The 15,250-nt window shown below is 37.8% G+C and overlaps 1 protein-coding gene across 1 annotated transcript in view; it reads right to left on the reverse strand.

The window, feature by feature from the left end:
- Positions 1–6,081: 6,081 nt before the first annotated feature.
- Positions 6,082–15,250, reverse strand: part of FAM186A (family with sequence similarity 186 member A) — a 74,886-nt gene continuing 65,717 nt past the window's right edge. The window contains exons 6-8 of the mRNA XM_043564262.1: positions 11,003–11,195; positions 7,912–8,063; positions 6,082–6,327 (exon numbers count right to left, since the gene is read on the reverse strand). Of these exons, the coding sequence (XP_043420197.1) occupies positions 6,141–6,327; positions 7,912–8,063; positions 11,003–11,195 (532 nt within the window). The 3' untranslated portion in view covers positions 6,082–6,140. The remainder of the gene's footprint in view (positions 6,328–7,911; positions 8,064–11,002; positions 11,196–15,250) is intronic.

Genomic DNA, 15,250 nt, shown 5'->3' on the forward strand with positions numbered 1-15,250 from the left:
TGGGCATGGACTTCTTGCTCTTTTCCAAATTTTCTATGATAATCATGCTTTACTTTTGTAATTGGAAGAAAATTAATATTATTTTAATGACATTTTTATAGGGAAATCATCATACAACTATGCAAACTTATGTGAGGATATTTGCTGCAGCATTGTTTGTAATGTTGAAGAATATTCAAATTTCCATCAGTAGGCAGACAGTTCAATAAATTGTGATGGAACTATACAATGAGCATCATGCAATCAATAAAAATGATGATGTAAGTCTATACTGACATAGAAAAAATTTAAAGATGTACTGTTAAGTGAAACACTAAACAGATTTAAAAAAACATGTCAAGTATGAGCCCATTTTGCAACCAAAAAGTAAGTGCATTGGAATTTGTTGAGGAATACATGCAAGAAGTTGCTACTCCATCCTAACAACCTACATTCAGAGAAATGAGGTCACAGGGAAAACCATTGCCCTGCAAATTGGAGGGACAGGCAATACAGAGAATCACAACTTACTGGAGCCAAAACCCATGAGCAGACACTTCTGCAGGATCCAGTGCCTGGTAAAAAACCTGAACTTTAATTGATGAATTGCTGGAAGCTCAGTACGGACAAGTCTGAGAATTAAAATTTCCAGGAGGACCCAGTAAAAGGGACCTCCAGAAACTACCATGTCCTCACAGTGAAGATTGGAGAAAAATTTCCTGATGTTTCTCTCAGGGGGATGGGTAAAGTAACCATTTTGAAATATACCAGAGCATCTTGTTCTTCTTAACAAGGTCTGCCCTTGAGAGAGACTATTTTACCAAAGCCTAACCAAAGCGTAGGGTTTCATCAGGACCTAACTTATTTGGAGGAAGGAAAATACCCAACTCCAGTCAACTCTAGCCTTCTTTGTGAGAGAAGAGAAATACCCAATTCCAGTTCCCTCTATCCATCCTGTGACACCAAAGGTGGGAGTGAAGGATATTAAGAAGCACTGGTGAAGTTCACAGACAAGAGGCATAGGCTTTTCAAAAGACTAAGACCTAATCACAGGACTATACAATGTTTCCCATTCTTCCATACCTTATATCACACCATTAAAGTCTTATTTATTTGCCAGAGTTCCTTTCACCTAGTACATCATGTCTGGATTTTAACAAAAATTACAATGCATACTAAAAGGCAAAAAACACAGGAGAGACTGAACAAGCATCAGAATCAGAGTCAGATATGGTAGGGGTATTAGAATTATTACACTTGGAATTTAAAATGAGGATAATTAATATGCTAAGTACTTTGATGGGAAAAGTATACAACATGCAGGAATAGACAGATACTGTAAGCAGAGAGATGGCTATTCTAAGAAAAAACCAGAAAGAAATGCTGGAGATCAAAAACACTAACAGAAATGAAGAATATCTTTGATGGCCTTATTAATATACTGGATATGGCTCAGAAAAGAATCTCTGAGTTTCAGGATATGCCAATAGAAACTTCCAAAACTGGGCACTGGGTGGCTCATTCGAATGAGCCAACTTCAACTCAAGTCATGATCTCACGGCTAATGAGTTTGAGCCCCGCATCAGGCTCTGTGCTGACAGCTCAGAGCCTGGAGCCTGCTTCAGATTCTGTCTCTCTCTCTCTCTCTCTCTCTCTCTCTCTCTCTCTGCCCCTCCCCCACTCACTCTGTCTCTCTCTAAAATAAATAAATAAATAAAAACATTAAAAAAAAAAAAGAAACTTCCAAAACTGAAAAACAAAGAAGAAAAAGACTGAAGAAAACAGAATATCCAAGTACTGGAGGACAACTGCAAAAGGTGTAACATACATATAATGGGTATACCAGAAAAAGATAGAAAAGAACAGAAGCAATATTTGAAGCAATAATGATGGAACATTTCTCCAAATGGATGTCAGACACCAAATCACAGAACTAGGAAACTCAGATAATACCAAGTAGGATAAATGCCCCAAAAGTCACACTTAGGCATATCATATTTAAGGTAAAAGTCTTGAAAGAAATCAGAAGGAAAAAACACCTTACCTACAGAGCAGCAAAGATAAAAAGTACATCCAACTTCTCAGAAACCGTGCAAGCAAGAGAAAGCAGTATAATGTTTAAAGTGTTGAGAGAGTGGTGCCTGGATGGTTCAGTCAGTTAAAAGTCTGACTTGGGCTCAGTTCATGATCTCATGGGTTCATGGGTTCAAGCCCCACGTTGGGCTCTTGTGCTGACAGTTGAGAGCCTGGAGCCTGCTTTGGATTCTGTGTCTCCCTCCCTCCCTCCCTCTCTGTCCCTCCCCTGCTTGCACTTGTCTCTCTCTCTCTCTCAAAAATAAATAAACATTAAAAAAATTAAGTGTTTAGAGAAAAACTACCTACTTAGAATTCTGTACCCTGCAAAAATTTTTAAGTGAAGAAAAAAATACAGACTTTCTCAGACAAAAACTGAGAGAATTTTATAGCCAGTAGATCTGCCTTGCAAGAAGTGTTGAAGGACATTCTTCAGAAAAAAGGAACATGATATAAATCAGAAATTTGGATCTACATAAAGATAGGAAGAGCATTTGAGAAGCAATAAATAAAAATAAAAGGTTTTATTTTTCTTAACTGGTCTAACAGATAACAAATTGTGCAAAATAGTAATAATAACAATGTATTCAATGATATATGCATGCTAATGTATAGATTAAATGGACGACAGAAATGATACAAGGGATGGAGTGGGAGAAGAATTAGGAATATTTTGTTATTATAAGGCACTTGCAGTATAGTGTTATTTGAAAGTAGGCATGGGTTTGTTGTAAATGTATAGTGCAAAGTCTAGGGCAGCAACTTGAAAAAGTAATGAAAAAAGTTTAAATGAAGAAAGGAGATAAAATGGAATTATAAAATCTCAAAACTAAAAAGTGCAGGAAAAGTATGAAAGACTAAAGAACAAGGGCAATAAATAGAAAACAGTAACAAATATGGTAGATATTAATGCAACTATATCAATAACCATCTTAAACGTTAATGATCTAAATATGCCAATTAAAAGACAGAGATTATCAGAGTGGATCCAAACACAAGACCCAAATATATGTTGTCTATAAAAAACTGACTTTAAATATTAAGATATGTAGGTTAAAAGTAAATGGAAGGGAAAAAATGCCATGATAACACTAATCAAAAGAAAGGAGTAGTTATATTAATTTAAGACAGACTAGACTTTAAAGCAGGGAAAGCTATCAGGGACAAAGAAGGGTATTTTATAATGATAAAGGGGTCAATATGTCAAGATGACATAATAATCCTTACTGTTTTGCCTAACAACAGAGCATCAAACTACATGAGGCAAAAACTGATAGAACTGCAAGGAGAAACAGGTGAATCCTCTGTTGTAGTTGGAGACTTTAACATTCCTCTATCAGAAGTGGACAGATACAGCAGGCAGAAAATTATTAAGGTTATAGTTGAACTCAACAGCACCATTAATCAAATGGATATAATTGATGTCTCTAGACTACTTTATCCAACAATAGCAGGTTACACATTCTTTTCAAACTCCCATGCCTATAAGCAACAGAATCCTTGACCAAACAAAGGCTCACTTAACAAAAGCCCAGAGGCATGTATAGTCAGGGTTGTTCTAGCAATTAGATGTCATCAGGGACAGGGTTTTATTTATTTTCCTTCTCTGTAATTCCTGGTGTATTGTCTTTTTATCTTGTGGTTATCACCTCAGGGTTGCCAAAGATTGCAGTAGCTCCAAGCATCACATAACACATCCAGACAGGAAGAGAAAAAAAATCTTAGTTCTAGTCACCTCTGTTGGAAATAGGAAGAAAGGGAACTAAGGAGTAGGGGGAAATATTATTTAGTTTAGTTTAGTTTTTGTTGCTGTTTTTTTAAGGAGATAAAGCAAAAAGAAGCAATATGGTATTGACCCTAGATTTTGCACAAATTTTTCCTTCTTCCTGTCATCTATGATCTCTTGAGCCCTTCCCACATATTGTATCTCGGTGCCTAGGTATAGTACCTGGCACGTAGTAAGTAGTCCATAAATATTTTTGAAAGGAAAGCAGGCAGAGCAAAGGTAGTGGCAGTTCAGCACAAAGGCAGCTAATTTCTCCAAAACATGTCTGAAATCAGGGGAGGAAAATAATGAGGCACAATATAGAATGGTAAGTGCTAGGATACTATTTAATTATAAGATGCTATGGGAGCACATAGGAAGAATTAGAGAAGACAGATCAGAAAGAATAATTGTTTAAATTGAGCTCTAAGGAGTGGTAGAAATAACTAAAACCAGAGGGAAAGAAATTCTCTTGGTTTGTACTTTAATTTTCACAGAGTAAAATAAATATAATCCTTTTGGGGGGAGGAAGACCTTGAAGAGATTCTAGTGAGGAAAAAAAAGGGAGCATGGCAAGTAGTAACTGATCATATAGTGCCCATTATTACTAACTTAAGATGTCTTAAAGTGTATATTGTCTATATTTCTATTTTTAGTGAAAAATAGCAAAATTCCAAGACTTCAGTTCTCCTATTTCCTATAATGTCTTAATTTTTTTCACTGTTTTCAGCACCTCTTACTCTGAACATTTTCAGGCATCTAACTAAACAAGTTAGAGACTCCTAATACATATTTTGTATGTGGTAGAATATCAAAGTGAAAGTTTTGACAAAGCACAATGGAAAAGTGGTCAGATTAAATTCAGGTTGACTGGATAAAGTTGAATATTAATTAAACTGACTCTTAACCTTCTAACTCATACTCAGAGTATGAAATGGTCAAGGAGAAGAGGATTTTGAGAGCATGCCTACCCATTCTCCACTCCAAGAACTTATCACAGCGTTTTGGAGGTCCAATAGAATGGGGCCTGATTCAATACCTAAAAAAAAGCTAAGGCAGTGATTGATTGGCTAGCTGTACTAATAGCAAAGAAGAGGCTGCTGCTGCATTGGGATAAGCCTTCAACCTCAGAGTTTACTTGGACAAAGAAAGGCCCACTGTTTCCAGTAGACTAGATGTGGGCCACATCTATGCATATGTATACCCAAGAAAGATGGCATAGGGCTGTCATGGGTTCTGTCTGCAAGGGGTGCCTAAATATGCAAACACATCTCAGCAGAGAGAAGCTGGAAGTATCACAGATGTAAACAACCAGTTGGGATAAAACTATATTTGACAAGATCAAGAAATCTGCAGATAAGACATCTTCAGTGATGGTGATCTCCAAGGAACTAATCAAAGTACCTCATGAGTCAGCTTTAAAAATCTGCCACATCCAGGAAGCACTGATGTTAGAAAATGCAACAGTGATAGTAAGAACTTTCCATTTACCCCCTCTCTTCTTCCTTCCAAGACCTCTAATTCCTAAAAGGTCCCATAGTAGCAAGCTGGGAAAGTGAGAAGCAGTAGGGCAGAAAAAAGCAGCTGTTCATATCCTCCTTCTCTGACTCTAAGTTGTAATAAATAGTCTTAGCTGGAAGAGAGGAGAAACCTCAACTTTAAAATAAAATCCAAGTTTTACTTGTACATGGTTCTGGACATTTTACTAACCAGATAAACATAGTACTGAAAAGTTACCGGAAATGTCATAGAACCATCTAGGTTTTCATCCAGAGGCAGGACAAGAACTAGCCCCACTGAATAAATACAGAGATGAAAAGTCACTTTGGAAAAAAGCTTGGCAATTTCTTATAAAAGTTAAACATATGCTTATCTAACCCATCAACCCCACTCCTGGGTATTTATCTAAGAGAAGTAGAAACTTACATTCACCCCAAAACCTGTATATGAATTTTTATAGCAGTTTTATTTATAATGGCTCCAAACTGGAAACAACTCAAATGTCTTTCACCTGATGAATGAATTAAAAAATGTGGTACAGCCTATAATGGAATAATACTAGTCAGTAAATAAAAAGGAATGAATTAATAATACACATAAAAACATGGATGAATTTCATAGGAGTTATGCTAAGTGAAAAAAGATTCAAATGGTTACATACTGTATACTTCTGTTAATACAGCATCCTGGAAAAGGTAATGTCTAACTTTACACCAAGCACCTACTTTTGGTAATTCCCTGGTGCTATAAGGTAAGGTCAAGGTAGGGAAACAGAAGGTATATGACCAAAGGCCCAATTACCAGAGTTCTCCCAGTCCTTAACTTACTGTGATTTAATGGATCCAAGAGATTTTCTGAAGGTAGATTGAACATCTAACTGGAGTAGCATAGGAATATCTGGGTACCCACCCAGCTGGGCCCAGAGTGAATGTATTGATGTCTTCTCTGTTACTGGGTAGCTTGAAGTCGACAGATCAGCATTCCAGATGGCTTCCATTTGGTCTTCTTGTCTAAAGAACCAGAGAGCACTAACTGGAAGCACCAAACTCTCCTGAGCTCCATATTCAATCAAAATGTATGACTCTTATTCTCCCCTTTTCTCTTCACCACCACCTTGTCCTATGATGCCCTCTCTGGCACTGAAGAACATTAGTTACGCCCACTTTGACTGAGAGAGAGATTAAAACAGCAGAATTTGCTAAAATAGCTTTTTTTTTCTTCACCAAAAGCTGCATTTCCATTTCCATGACTTCACCTAGTGATCTATTTTAAAACTACCTTCTTAGCTTCATAGAATATGTAAACCATATCGAGACTATTTTTTTCCCATCAACATTTTCCCCCTTCCTTCCAAAAGCTCTTACCTTCTCTCTCTCTCTCTAAAAAAAAAAAAAAAAAAAAAAAAGGAAAACAGGAAAAAAGTAACCTAAGTTTCTTCATTCTGTGTTAAAATAATTTGTTTCATAATAAAGAATAAGCTTCCCTCTTTCTCTGACCCTCCCCTGTTCATGCTCTCCCTCTCTCTGTCTCAAAAATAAACGTTAAAAAAATTTTTTTGGAAAAAAAAAAAAAAGGGGGGGCGCCTGGGTGGCTCAGTCGGTTAAGCAGCCGACTTCGGCTCAGGTCATGATCTCGCGGTCCGTGAGTTCGAGCCCCGCATCCGGCTCTGTGCTGACAGCTCAGAGCCTGGAGCCTGTTTCAGATTCTGTGTCTCCCTCTTTCTCTGACCCTCCCCTGTTCATGCTCTCTCTCTCTCTGTCTCAAAAATAAACATTAAAAATTTTTTTTTGAAAAAAAAAAAGACTAAGCTTCATTTTTTAGCAAGACCAGCTTTATTAACTTAATTTAATTTAAATTTAAAGTCGAACTGAATTAAGTGGGCAAAAATAAAACAATTCACATTCAAGTAGAATATCACAAATTAACAAATGTTCCACAAATCTATAAATGTATGTCCTCATATGATTAATGAAATTAACCTTTCATCTGAAAAAATCTATTGACACTAGTTATGATTCAGTTAGATATAAGCTCAAAAGTATGGGAAAAGAATTCTAACACTTTATTCAAAAAGTTCTGCTTCATCCAATGATTTAGTTAAAGTCTTTAGCATTCACAATTAATGACATGGAAAATTAAACTCCTAGTTGAATCTTTGGAGTAAGCGCATGCATGTGAGATGAGGCACCCAAACATTATAAGGAAAGGATGCCATCAGTCTGTCTCCCTCCAGGACCATTATTGTCATGTCACCTGTAGGGGCAAGAGAGCCCCAGTCTTGAAATTGTTATGAAGGGGAGTCACTAAAAAGAAAACTGGACCTACATCACCCCTGGAAAAGAGCAGGCAAGGAGCAGACCAGCATCAGTTTTTAAAAAAAGGAACTCAAAATTAGATGTTAAATATTCAAGTAGAAATATATGTAAGTAAACCTCTTGTTAAATTAGCTAAGAAAAGTAATACTACCTTAGACTCTCCACTGCACCACATCATAATTGAGGGGAAGGAGAAGCTCTTGGACAGGAAAAAAAAAAAGCAAGAGGTCCCACATGTCGTCCAAAGAAGGTTTAATGTCAGTCTTTCCTACCACATACCGAAATTTCTTCAATGTGTCAGACTTTCTGTCTTCTTCTATTAGCAGCTCTAGGAATGATTGTTGAACAGATTTGGTAGAGGCAGGTATCTGCTTTTTGTCGATGATGCAAGGGATAGGTTGACTAAGATTCAATCTATACGTCTGTTGAAGCTAAAAATAAATAAATCAGAAAAGGAAACCATGGGGAGAAAAAGTAAGAGTCTTTAGGAAGATCTGAGCTGGCTCTAGCTAAACGGTGACTCTTCTTTTCCATGGATTTACAAATCCATTTCCTCCATCCTCTTTCCCCCTTCCTCCTAAACACACCTTCACCTCCAACACAAAATTGCAGAGGAGGCACCTATGTTATATAAAAGCCTGCATAAGCTATAGTCCTACCCCTCCAATTTCCTAGCTTTGTGAGTTTCGGTTAGTTGCTAATTTTATCTAACCTCTTTCTCCCTATTTCTAAAACAAGGATAATGACACAGGGTTGCTGTGAGTGTTGTATAAGATAATATGTATTATGGCAGCACCCCATATATTGTGAAGCGCTATGCAAAGCTAATGATAACACCTACTGAATACTTACTGAATGTCACATGCTTTTTATATATTAACTCATTTGGCATTTACAACAACCTTATGTGGCGGTGGGTACTGTTGTTACCTTTGTCTTACACATAGAGATCTGAAGCTCAGAAAATTTTAGATCTTGCCCAAAGTCTCGTAGCTAATATATGGTGAGGCTGATTTGAACCTGCACGATCTGTTAGCAGAACCAAACTCTTGAGCGTTGTAAGGCATTTATTCACTTGTACCCTCTTCTCCCCTTTGCTTTTCCCTCTCCCTTCTTCTGCCTTAATAATCACCTCATCATCTAGATCCTGCATTCCCTGATCACAGACCCTTATTCATCCTCTGAAGCGCTCTAGATGTTGTGATTCCTATTAGACACTTCTTGACACCGCCAGCTCATTTTGCTTTATTCCATCTACATTGGCCATGTTTTTTAAACCAAAAACTGTCCAAAATATCCTTTTTGTTTTTTAATTTTTTTTTTTTTAATTTTTGAGACGGGGAGAGACAGAGCATGAACAGGGGAGGGTCAGAGAGAGAGGGAGACACAGAATCTGAAGCAGGCTCCAGGCTCTGAGCTGTCAGCACAGAGCCCTACGCAGGGCTTGAACTCACATTCCGTGAGATCACGACCTGAGCCGAAGTTGGCTGCCCAACCGACTGAGCCACCCAGGCGCCCCATCCTTTTTTTTTTTTTTTTAATCAAAGAGGTTTGATATTTAAAAAGTAGCTGTCCTGGAAAGTTATGTCTAATTTGGATCAGGCTATGATGAGAAATCTGTATCTTTTAAAGTAGCAAGTAATTTGGGGCAACGGGATGACTCAGTTGGTTAAGTGTCCGACGTCAGCTCAGCTCATGATCTCACGGCTCATGGGTTCAAGCCCCGCATCAGGATCTGTGCTGACAGCTCAGAGCCTAGAATCTGTTTCGAGGGGCGCCTGGGTGGCGCAGTCAGTTAAGCGTCCGACTTCAGCCAGGTCACGATCTCGCGGTCTGTGAGTTCGAGCCCCGCGTCGGGCTCTGGGCTGATGGCTCAGAGCCTGGAGCCTGTTTCTGATTCTGTGTCTCCCTCTCTCTCTGCCCCTCCCCCATTCATGCTCTGTCTCTCTCTGTCCCAAAAATAAATAAATGCTGAAAAAAAAAATTAAAAAAAAAAAAAAAAGAATCTGTTTCGGACTGTGTGTGTGTGCGTGTGTCCCTCCCCCGCTTGCATTCTGTCTCTCTCCTTCAAAAATAAATAAACATTAAAAAAAATATATGGGGCGCCTGGGTGGCTCGGTAGGTTGAGCATCTGACTTTGGCTCAGGTCATGATCTCGCAGCTGGTGAGTTCAAGACCCGTGTTGGGCTCTGTGCTGACAGCTCAGACCCTGGAGCCTGCTTCGGATTCTGTGTCTCCCTCTCTCTCTGCTCCTCCCCTGCTCACACTGTGTCTCTCTCTCAAAAATAAAGATTAAAAAAATAAAAAAAAAGTAGCAAGTAATTTTATAAATGAATTTAGTGAAAGAAAAAGATATATAGATATAAAATAGTCCTAGAACTCCAAGAATGTTCCAGAACTCCATTTTGAGCATGTAGTCCCAGAACAAATAATTCTAATCTCAGCCCTGTAATTTCTGGAAGGCCACTGTCACCCCCAAAAACATACTAATGGTTATCTCAGAGGGGCTCTGGGACATAATGAGTGTTTGCCAGAGTTTAACAGGATCAGATTCTGTGTGTGGTGCTATGTAAGCAAGTTCAGTAAACTCTTATCTCCTTTATTGACTCATGCTATTAAAATTTGCTTTCTGATAGTTTTGAGGAGAAAAGTAACCATCATGAATCTGTTGGAGAGTGGTGACTTAAGAGGTTTTATATCTAGAGACTGGTAGATGTGGGTTGACTAGGAAGGAGTTGAGCATTTCTAGAAGTCTCTCCAATTCTAATCTTTTCCCATGTAGGGAGTCCAGTCAGCATCCCTGTTGTCAATTTAAGAGTTTTCACTGAGGTCATGGTGTGCTGGCTTGAATGGTAAACCCCTCAAAAGATATATTCACCCAGAATCTGTGAATGTGACCTTATTTGGAAAAAAGGGTCTTTACAGATGTAATTAAGGACCTCAAGATGAGATCATCCTGGATTAATCAGGTGGGTCCTATATCCAATGATACATGGTGTTATAAGAGACAGAAAAGAAGATATAGGACACATTGGGAAGAAGGCCATGAGAAGGCAGAGGCAGAGACTGGATCTATGCAGCTACAAGCCAAGGAATGCCAAGGGTTGTTGACAGCTACCAGAATCTAGGAGAGAGGCACGGAACAAATTTCTCCAGAAGGAACCAGCCGTGCCAACATCTTGATTCCACAAACTCTCCTCCAGAACAGAGAGAATATATTTCTGTTGTCTTAAGGCATCAAGTTTGTGGTAACTTGTTACAGCGGCTCTAGGAAACTAATATACACATCTCCAGGTAAATGTTATTTTCAAAGCTTACCACTTTCATTTTTCTTACAACACACTGGGAGAGGGAATAGAAAACAAGATACCTGGCTAAATAGGAATATCATTTTCCTCAGGCACTGATTCCGTTTCTGCTCTAAAGACTTCTGCTTGTTGGTCCAGACCTGCATCACCTTTTTCTGGTACTCATCAATTCTGCTCAGCATTATGTAGAGGTTCCGGGTTTCATAACCTTTCCCGGTGTTTTTGATCACTTGTAATCGCCTGATTAGGTTGTTTCTTGAAAAAAAAAATTAACAAGAGTGAGATCGGTATAACTACTGATCCTAATTTAAGCAAACCTGAACCTAGTTACTTTCAGTTCTCATCAGTAGTAAATAGAGAGGGATGTGATAGGGGTGGGAGGCTTGCTTAATGAGACCTTAATCTGGTTCGTTACATGACTAAACTTTCAAAAAAACTATATGATGGTCAAGTTTTCATTAACTCTGGAGTTTTTTAGTGTTACAGTAGTGTTGTTTATTATTATGTTAAAACTTTAGTACTGATAAGACCTATAGAAGGTACTCGATACAGTTATGAGAAAGACAGTGTCCTTGCCTTTAAAAGCACTTACAAGCCAGAATAGGAGACTAATAAATTAACTGTGTCAAATAGAATGAAATAAGGCTAAACAGAAATATAAAAATGCTGGGGCACCTGGGTGGCTCAGTCGGTTGAGTGTCTGACTCTTGATTCCAGCTCAGGTCATGATCCCAGGGTTGTGGGTGGGATCAAGCCCTGCATCAGGCTCCACCTGTGGAGTCTGCTTAAGCTTCTCTCTCTGCCCCTCTCCCCCACTTGCACGCTCTCTAAAATGTTATTTGTTTGTTTGTTTATTTATTTATTTATTTATTTATTTATTTATTTATTTATAAACATGCTATTTGAGCACAAAGGAAAGCGTAATTCATACTAACGAGGAATAAAGAAGACCTCATAGGAAGTTGTTACATAGGATCTTGAGGAACAGTCATAAAAATATACTCTACTATAATGCATACCACCAAGTTTGTGTCTCTTAAACAGATAGTGTTTTGCCATCTCTGTTCTATAGGAGAGGAAAAGCAATCTGAGCAAAGTTAAGTAATTTTTCGAAGTTACATAATTAATAGATTGGGGAAGCAAACCCAGATCTTTTCTCTTTCCACGATACCAATATTTCTCAAAATGTGGACTTTGATCACCTGAACTGATCATCTGGGCAGGGTGATGGGGTGGTGGTGGTGCTTATTGAAAATGTAGATTCCAGGGTGCTTTCCTAGACCTCTTGAATCAAAATCTTGTAGGATTCAGGATCAGTATTTTAAACAAATTCTCAGGTAAATCTTTCTGTCACTAAAGTTTAGGGAAAGAGGAGGAGGAATCGGGGGAATACTACAAACAAAGGCAAGAAAATGAGTTATATTTTGGGAGTGGTGAGTATTCCGAGACTTTTAGACCATAGATCTGTGAAAGGATACAGTGGAGGACAATACTGAAATTGCTGGCTTCTGAAAGATCATAAAAGGCACATTAAGAAGTTTGGATTTTGGGGGGTGGGGTGAGGAGGGTAGGCAATGATAACCCATTGCAGATATTCTTCTGAATATATGTATTTTACACACACACACACACACACACACACACACACACACACAGAATAACTCTTAGGTCTCTTGTGGGCTATAATTAGTAACTCAGAACATACTATATATATGGATTATTTAATACATAAATGTGTTAACTCCATATTAATTGGTTAATTTTAATTATTTTCCAGTAGCCTTATTTTTCTCATATCTTACGATTTTTTTGCTCCTATAACCATCCTTATTACACATGTTTTTAATCATTTCTCTACACGCATTACAGAATGCCTACCATATCCTTTCCTACAAATAACATTGTTCCCACATATATATAATGGTTATATGCTGTATATATAAGAGATGCAAATGACATAACATTGTGTAAGTTTAAGGTGGACAATGTGTTGATTTGATACATTTATATTGCAATATGATTACCACTGTAACCTTAGCTAACACCTCTATCACATCCCATAAGTATCTTTTTTTTTGGGGGGGGAGCAATCAAGATTTGGTTTTTGAGCAACTTTAAGTTTATAATACAATATTGTTGACTGTAATCACTATGCTATGCATTATATCTCTCCAATAAACCTTGGTTTTCACACCAGATCTTTCCTACTATTTTTCTGTCTATTCACACAGTCTTTTAGATTTTCTCCATAATTCTTCCTTATTGAAATCACATTTAAACTTCATATTAAAATCATAATTCAGTAATGAATTCTTGGAAACTTCAGAAAGTTCATAGTTTCATTTCACGCTTAGAGAAATTATTTTTCATGGATTTGTAAAAATTTTTTTCATGTTTATTTATTTTTGAGGTAAAGAGAGACAGAGAGTGAGTGGGGGAAGAGCAGAGAGGAAGGGAGACACAGAATCTGAAGCAGGCTCCAGGTTCTGAGCTGTCAGTCCAGAGCCCAACATGGGGCTCAAACTCATGAACGTGAGATCATGACCTGAGTCAAAGTTAGAAGCTTAACCGACTGAGCCACCCAGGCTCCCCTATTGTTCATGGCTTTTTTTTTTAATTTTTTTTTAACGTTTATTTATTTTTGAGACAGAGAGAGACAGAGCATGAATGGGGGAGGGGCAGAGAGAGAGGGAGACACAGAATCGGAAACAGGCTCCAGGCTCTGAGCCATCAGCCCAGAGCCCGACGCGGGGCTCGAACTCACAGACCACGAGATCGTGACCTGAGCTGAAGTCGGACGCTTAACCGACTGAGCCACCTAGGCGCCCCTGTTCATGGCTTTTTAAAGATAATTAATTTTATTAATGTAAACACTGAGTCTAGTAGTAACTGCTGAAGTATCTAATTATTTAAAATGCCCTCTCTAGAATCATGGCCATTCAAATCTTCTTACCTTTTGTTCCCACTCTCTTAGAAAATTCCACTTGTATTGATAAAATCTCGCCTCCCTCCTAAGGAATATTTTTTACAGTATTTGATATAGCATCACAATCCAAGGGAAGGTGCTTTACACTTACTGAGCATCCACTATGTGTCGATCATTGTGTTAGAAATTGTATTTATGTTTTAAAATTTACATTTAAATGTTTCATTATTTAAAATACATTATTAAAAATAAAATAAAATACATTATTTCAGTTAATCTTTGCAACCATTCTTCGAGGTAAATATTATCACATCCATTTTACAAACAGCACAGTTGAGTCTCAGAGAGATTCAAAACTGGAAATTTGAGCCAAGGTGTTCCCGACTTCAAAGTCTGTGTTTAAGAGAAAGCATGATTAAAATTTGGATATAAAATCATTATAGTTTCCTACTTCAAGGCAGCATTCTATACTACACCATACTATATAGTATAGTACTTTAGACTTACAGGACTTTGGAAATGAGCTTTTTGAATTCATATGTAGTAGCTCTACTACTTACTAGCTGTGTAACTTTGGCAAATAGGATGAACTTCCTGAATGATTCCTTGTCTACAAGTTAAATGCAATAATGTATCTAAAGTTTCTCTTCTTTGTAGATGCTTTATAACCTCTTGTGTATGTATATAACTAGCTTTAAATCATTTATTTAGTTTCTCATTGTCCATGTAATGTTTCCTCAAAGAATTCTAGATTAAACAAGTTTGATTTCCCTACAAAACTTATATTTCCTTTAGTCTATCAGTTTTCACTTTTTCAAGAGTGCAGTGATTCTCCTTTTATTACAGATTCCACCAGATTGCCTGGCATGGATGCCCCTCCTTGATGGGAGTTAGTGTTAAAATATCACCCTAGCATAGAATCCCTTCCAGACAACAGGAAATACTGTGCATTTGGTTATTTGATTACATACCCTTATACTCCTTCAAAACTTTTGGGTGGATGCCATCTGGCCCTAATTTATGCCTCTGCATGAAGTTTTACTTGCCTTAAATCCACCTTCCATATTAGTGGCATTTTACTTCCCTTGTTAGGAATGTTTCAATTATCCTCTATCACATACAAAATAAAATACAAGTTCTTTAGCATGCCATTTAGGATTCTTTTTGACCTAGCCTATCTTTGCTAGTCTTCTCTCTTGCCATATCCTGCTTATTCTTTGTATTCTACCAGCAACAAAGTGGTTTACACACACACACACACACACACACACACACACTCACACACACACACACGTACATGCACTGCTTTTACTTCCTTCCTTTCTGTGCTGTGCTAGACTCTCTGCCTCCAAAGGTCTGGATGTCTAGCAGTTTTACCTAACTC

Source organism: Prionailurus bengalensis, chromosome B4 (genome assembly GCF_016509475.1).
Source record: "Prionailurus bengalensis isolate Pbe53 chromosome B4, Fcat_Pben_1.1_paternal_pri, whole genome shotgun sequence".
Taxonomy (NCBI): domain Eukaryota; kingdom Metazoa; phylum Chordata; class Mammalia; order Carnivora; family Felidae; genus Prionailurus; species Prionailurus bengalensis.